Source organism: Phymastichus coffea, unplaced genomic scaffold (genome assembly GCF_024137745.1).
Source record: "Phymastichus coffea isolate CEN01 unplaced genomic scaffold, Cenicafe_Pcof_1.1 PCOF00038, whole genome shotgun sequence".
NCBI lineage: Eukaryota > Metazoa > Arthropoda > Insecta > Hymenoptera > Eulophidae > Phymastichus > Phymastichus coffea.
In genome coordinates, this window is record NW_026706849.1 from 322,337 (window position 1) to 329,743 (window position 7,407).

The window sequence follows — 7,407 nt, forward strand, 5'->3', positions numbered from 1 at the left end:
AAGGCGTTTGGCTTAACATTGACGTTAACTTGAATTTAACAGGAAGAGAAGAAGAGTCTGAAAGAGCGCTTGCAGGCCATACAAGAAGTAACGCAGATTGTGCAAAATTCCATTGGTTACATAGCAAGCCTATGTGAAAGGGTAAAGAATTTGTTCAATTTCACCGTCCCTTACCTCAGCTACTTAGCAATGTTTTTGGCAGTTCTTGCCATAATCGTCTTGTACTTCATTCCCGTACGTTATCTAATACTTGCCTGGGGTGTAAATAAATTCGCCAGAAAAGTAATCAGGCCTCACGTGGTACCCAACAACGAAGTACTTGATCTCATATCTAGAGTGCCTGACGACGAAGAATTACTAAACTATAGGTAGGTAAAGTTTATCGGTATAATTTATTGCGAATTTTATATCCGGATTCAAAACGTGTATTAGGGAGCTGAAGCCGGTGCCGACGGCGGATTGCGAAACCAAGAACACGGGGTCATCCATGACAACATCGGCTAGCGGCGCGACGACCAGCCGACGAGAACTTCGTAAGCGTCAGAAAGCGGCGTAGCAGCAGTATGTCCCGCGACCCGATGTCGCGGGCCTCAGAGCGCATGGCGTTCTCAAAAAGTCCCTGCTGCGCCAGAAGTTTGAGTATCTGAAACAGCGGATGGGCTCAACCGAGAAGCCAGATGTGCCTGATCTTGACTGATTATAACGAAAAATAAACAGAGTGATGTTGGTTATCGGTACTGCAAAGCCATTTACATGTTAAAGATTTAAGACGCGAGCTATACCACTGAAATTGTTGCTAAGTCAATGCTGGCATGGACAAGTTTCATTAAACTTTTTTACTTTTAGCATTTATCGAGTGCTTTAATAATGATAGATTCGTAGTTCTGATTATCGAAAGTCTTGTTTTACATACTTCCACGTTTTCGCGAGGCAAACAACGCTTGCCTCGTTCTTAATTCTTTTTACAAATGGAAAGCTTGAGATGGTTTTGAGTACATAAGTCTTACATATATATCATCGAATTTTTATTACATATTATTATAAAATATTTATTGTAAGATTTTTTGAGCTATATATCTTTGCATTATAGTGGATTATATTTGAATATTAAGTACATCACAATTTCCAGTCAGTACAATAATTTATGAAGCTTTTTGTATTTCAACTGAAAGTATTAACAAGGTTATAGAACGATACAAAGTTTATATAGTTTTACTATAACTTATTAATTAACCATTACTTTTTTTATAATCCAGATACATCTATATTTTAAAGTTCCTGTAATAGTTCAACTATTAGTTTATGTTCTTCCATTTCGATACTTCTTATAATTGAAAAATTTTTTAATTATAATCGATTTATATATGTTAAACGGAATCATTTAGTTGGGATAATCAATCATTATTTATAACCGATTTTCCGAGTGAAGTATAACGATGCTAGTAAATTTTAAGAGAGACGAGATGAGATACTGATTATTGTTGATATTACAAAGCACCATTATCTCACTAACTCGGATAGCCTATTATTAATAAAATTTTTATAATCGATTAAAATATTTTGAGCCTTAAAATAAAAAATATTCTTTGTAAAATAAATTACTTCGGTGCACTTGTTTTTACGTGCACGTACAAATTAACATTTTATATTTAAAAATATTCTATTTATTATAGAATCTGTCATATGTATATTCATTCAGGCTTGTCCATGTCTACTTAAAAGAGTGCTGAAAATGAAGTATGTTTGCAAACATTTAAAATAGCTGCCTTACTAAGATAAAAATTGAAGAAAAATTTAAATTAGGAATGTAAAAGCAATCAAGCTTGGGTTTGTGCGATGCTCGAATAAATAGTTGCTAATTGGTTTCGTATAGATCCCTTGAAGTTGCGCTATTAATGCACATTTGCTATATGTGAGCAATTTTTCTAATCATATGTACAATCAAAGTATATTTAAAGAAATTATTTATACATTTCTCAATGTGATATAAAATTGAGCATTGAGAGTAGATTTTAATGAATTAAAATGTTCAATAAATACAATTTTTCGCAATATTTTTAAAACGTAAAATTGTCGTTACTGCAAAACATATTTTTTCCATATATCTTTTGATTTTACGTTAAAAAGGCCCCTATGCAATGGCAAATTTCTTATATTTTTAACTGTTAGTAGAAACTCTGTCAATTGTAATTACAAATAGATATCAAGGGCTAACCATCAGAAACAATACAAACTCATGTTAATTAAACATGCTTGGAACATTGCAAATAAAGTTGCAATGTTGATTATAGTATACCTGGGAACTATCATTACATTTTTGAACTTCGTGCGATGTAAATAAATTATTTGTCAGATTAACATAAATGAATAAATTTTCAATTAAACTTTACCTAGTTATTGGCTGAAATCTTTGCAAAACTTTTAGTTCACTGAATAATTTATCTCAGCTATAATTTATAGATTTACAGAGATATTAAAGACTCAGCTTGACGATTCCTGTCTAGATTAACTATCACGTTTGTAATTAGTATTTGAATTATCAAAGACCAAAGTTTGAGACCAAATTTATACTTGATTTTTAGAACTTATTTCCTGAAATAACATGTAAATTTTGTTAACTAATAGTAAAAACTTGAAAAAAATTATTTTCAAGTTTCAGTATATATGTACAAATTCAAACCACGTATTTTTTATCTTTTAAATGTTAAGATTTACGTGTTAGCCAAATCGTAATTGGCAATAAATATTAAAATTTTGAAAATGTTAAAATTCAAAACAAAAAAAGTGTCAAAATATGATAAATTAATAATTATCATTAGAAAATACAAATAATAGACAGACTGTTGGGAAAAAATATATTTTATTTTTTCAAAATATATTTATGTGATACGTATCAAAGTCAGTTATCATCTGTGACATTTAAAACAAATAAAGTTTCAAAGTATTCTGAATTGTTATATTACATTTTTGTGATATTATATATATCAATAATATAAAAATTCCGTAAGTATCATCTTCTAACATAATCATCTAAAAATCAAGGTAGTATTAATTTTTACAAAGGCGTATCTAATTACAAATCAGGTTGTTAATTAGATTGTTAATTGAATAGCTTTACAAATGAATACCACTATAATAAATCTTGTACTATCGTATAATAATGAGTAATCGCACGAATTTGAAATGAAAACAAATTTAAGAAATTCATCTGTATCGTAAAATAATAAGCTTTATGATGATACAATATGCAAAAAAAAAACATAATGACTAATTCTAGCATATCTGAGAAATTTGTAAGTTTTACTAATGTTCATTCCCACATATTTAAATACTTGAAAAGTGTACAATTACTGGAATGCAAAAGTATAATGCAGTTGCTAACTATGAACAGTTTATTGAATACATGTGTAATATGAACTTCCAAAGCAAGTTCCATGAGCATTACGTCCATTAACGTTGTAGATTATTATATTGTCAAAGATTTAATAATGCTTAAGAGTGGGCAGAAATAACTAATTGTATTAATTTTGAAATATAAGATATTTTCAATTTTTGTTCAAATTATTTCATGTTTTGTGAAAATGTAAAGCGATACAAGTCCATGTGTAAAGCAAAAGTAAAGCCTATTATTTTTTCCAATTTGTTATGGACACGCTAAACTAACTGGACCCACGAAGTTTCTTAATTTTGGTATTTTTTAATATTTCTATGGACCAGTAATGTTCACGACACTACTTGTTGATTTCTGTTCACTCTTTTTAATTGACGATGTTAAGAAAATTATTGCGGTAATCAGAAGGTTGTTAAATTATGAAAATAATTAAACAATAAATGAAAGTGAGCGAGAGAGTAAGCTACATAGTTGAAAATATTAAATTAATATATTGTTGAAGTAATATCGTACACTTAGTTCCTTGCTTCAAAATCTAAATACTTCGCAATCCAAATTTTTACTATTCTAGAATAGGAGCACTAAAAATACTGTTATAATATTATTGAAGTGGGGCACTTTCAAATATTTTATACATTTTCAAAGTAACCTTGAAATACCTATGTACTAGTCTATATTAAAAATAATATAATACAAAGAAAATAACTAGTATTTTGACTTCGAACATCATTAGTTTTTTCCTTTAATGATTAAAAAGTGCTGTATAGGTCTGGAATGACTTTATCAAAATTCTTTTTGCATATATTTTTTTCTGTTGCATAATGCATTTTCCGAAAGAAACAAACTAGATGATACTTGATTATACTATTTAGAATTTTAATAAAGATGAAATGAGAATAAGAAATTTTCGTTTTACGCGTCTTTGTTCTTGGGTCAATGTGATAGATTTTCAGATATATTTTTATACAAGAAAGTCTTTTTAAGTTTTCAAGATTGAATATTGTAACGAAAACTTTCTAAAGTAAAAAGGAAAAAATTACGATATTTTCTGAAAAATGGCTGTGTTCAGAATTAGCTATTTCTTCCTATGTTACAACGCAATTCTTGTTAAATCCACTGGTTTAAGCGTTAAATTGTTCTCTCTAGTTATTATTTCCAACAAATGTCAGTGAAAAACCTGCTTCAACAAATTTATAATTACTTATAAAGATCTATAAAATGATGAACTGAAATAAAGAATAAATTTGTTGCACAAATATGGACCATAAAATTTAAGATTTTGTACGTCGATATAACTTTTAAGTGCTTTTTATTTATCAAAATGAATTTTTTACTTAAGTATATAATTTTAAACTAGAAATATTTTAATGTTAAATATTGCTTCATATTATCAATAATTTGTCGATTGATACGTTTCATTATTATTGGCTCTATAAAAGAAAAATATATGTACTCCTAAAGTACAATAGTAATTTTTATTCCATACTCCGACGTGACATTTATATCACAATTACATTTGATGATTATTTAGAGATTAATATACAAAACCAATATTTAACTAAACAAAGATCGATGGCAACGGTAATCACTGATAATTACTTTGGTCTAGATCAGATGTTTTTGTCGTTGTTCATGAAGTCTCTTTCATAATCTAATGCGCTTGGCTACAACAGACTCGTAATATGTCCAATTGACATCGTGATAATAAAACCTAGTGCTCTGTACCAGACGACATTTCATAAAAATAAAAATAAGTCAAATCACTTCTGAAAACAAAGAATGGTATGATCTATTGATGTATTATTATTATTTTCAAGATTGCTTATTATTTGTTTGTGCTATGACAGATAATATAATAATACAAATCAGTACTTATTTTTTGCGTATTTTTCTATAAGTTTGATTAGTGACGCGATATTATTGTATGTTTTGTGAAATATTTTTGCCAACTACATTTAAGTCATAGTTATTGTTGATTAAATAGAATAATGAAATAACATAATTTAAATGTGATATCAAAATTTATTATTTATTGAAAGAAGTGTTTATATTAATCGATTTAAGTAGTTGAAGTTATATTTGTATTTATATATATAAATAATATAAGCTTACTGCGCATTGTTTGCGTAGTAAATTTTTGCTACTTGTAATCATATATTTCATATAACAGCTATTGGTAGAAACTGGTAGTCTCAATGGTGTTAGTCTGGTGAGTTGTCCGATAATGCAATTCAAAACACGAATACAAGAAAAGTCGACATACCTGAAACCGCGCCCATTTTATTAGCAATTTCATTCAATATTTCCAAAGTAAAGGACCACCAACAGCACCAATAGTCAAAGAGGACTGTTACAGAAAAGAAAGTTTGAAATTGAATAACTCCTACTCCCAGTCCACCAGACTTCTCAAAAAGTAAAACTAACATGCAAGTAGACTAGCACTAAGACTTGAACCTTAGAGACTATTTGAAAATAAATTTGGTAATTGTCGCGGTCGGCTTAAAATAAGAAATTAATCGTTGATAAATGGACGGAGGCAGTATCGCGGATGTCGTTTGCGCGCTCGACTCATATTTGACACGATACCTTAATTTGATCTGTTTCGGAAAGGGGATTCGTTAGAAAAGGTCGCAGGACCGCGCAAGCCGTGATTCATGACCTTTCAGCCGACTATTAAAATCAGCCGTAGCCGAAAAGTGAAACCATTGCGATAGGAACTTGACCTGCACACGTCATGAATGCCATATGTTCTCGGCTCTACTAGCTTCCTTGCATGCGTAGATTTGTTCGTTTTGTCAACAAGAAATAGAGCGACAAGAATTTTATGTAAACGCGCTATAAGTTTTGTACTCGACTAACATTAATAGAAAACTAATGTGAATCTGAAGGATGGGCGCCGATACGAGGCGATGTTGTAAAGCAAATGTGACAGAAAGAGATGTAGAGTTCCTCTACTGTCACGTAATAGGGCACAGAACAAACAAATCGAGAAGAATAATGCCTCGAAATAGATCGCAAATAGAGACCAGAAGCCATCCCACAAGCTCAACTAGCAAGCACATCGATAAATAGGTGTATGCTTTGCTACAGCCAAGCAGATTGGAATATTTATTCCAATCTCATTTAGCGAGAAAAGATCGTAAAAAGATCTTTAACGCGCGGTGTCATGTGACAACGCCGAACACGACTCATAGTTAGCGAGGAGCGGGATGGCAAGCTACCCAAAACTATAGGAAATGCTGTAAAAGCAATGCCTATACGTTCCTTTAAGGAGAGGAGAAAATAAAACCCTGTAGTGGGGATAAAAGAAAATTTTGAGATTTCGACTCGCTCGCCACCCATGATTCAGAACGCATTAGTAAGCCGAACTAGCAAGTCGTTTTTTCTTGTACGAACCATAAGATCGAGTTGACTACAGCAACTCAAACCTTTGTATATCGCGTGCGATATTTAGAAAATTATATAGTTAATCATTTATTATTCACTTGGAATTAGCACTAATTTAATTTAATATTCATTGTATTTTAGAAATTAATGTATTGCTTTATTCCCGTCCTGAACAGTAATTGCAAGCAAGTAAAAATTATACATGAACAATTTTTAGTGTAATTACGAAGTGGCAATTTTGATGTTGTTTGGACAAGATGCCAAACTGCTGTTTCGTAATTATAATAATAATAATTGTTAAATTACAATTTTTACTCATTTACAACTGCGAAACTGCTTTTAAAATAGTCTTAAAAACTCGTTTTTTAAATTACAGAGGCATGGTGTATCATGAGTTCTTGCCATAAGGTAGAACAGTCAATAAGAAATATTATCTGCAAGTTATACGTAATTTTCGAGAAGCAATTCGCTAGAAATGACCGCCTTTGTGGAAGAACCAAAATTGACTTTTGCACTATGATAACGTCCCTGCTCACACGTCGTTGCTCGTGCGCAAACTTTTGGCCAAAAGCAATATACTAATGATGCCGCAGCCACCGTATTCCCTAGACTTAGTCTTTTGTGATATT

At 30.7% G+C, this 7,407-nt stretch overlaps 1 protein-coding gene across 3 annotated transcripts in view; it reads left to right on the forward strand.

Annotated features, from left to right (window-relative positions):
- The window catches only part of LOC131663823 (multiple C2 and transmembrane domain-containing protein), a 33,103-nt gene extending 27,855 nt beyond the window's left edge, over positions 1-5,248 (forward strand). Inside the window, exons 13-15 of one of the 3 annotated variants that reach the window (XM_058934509.1) lie at positions 43-141; positions 279-368; positions 433-5,248. In XM_058934509.1, the coding sequence (XP_058790492.1) occupies positions 43-141; positions 279-323 (144 nt within the window). In that variant the 3' untranslated portion in view covers positions 324-368; positions 433-5,248. Of the gene's footprint in view, positions 1-42; positions 369-432 lie in introns of all 3 variants that reach the window. The other 2 variants (XM_058934508.1, XM_058934506.1) reach the window with 2 other exon arrangements.
- Positions 5,249-7,407: the final 2,159 nt, after the last annotated feature.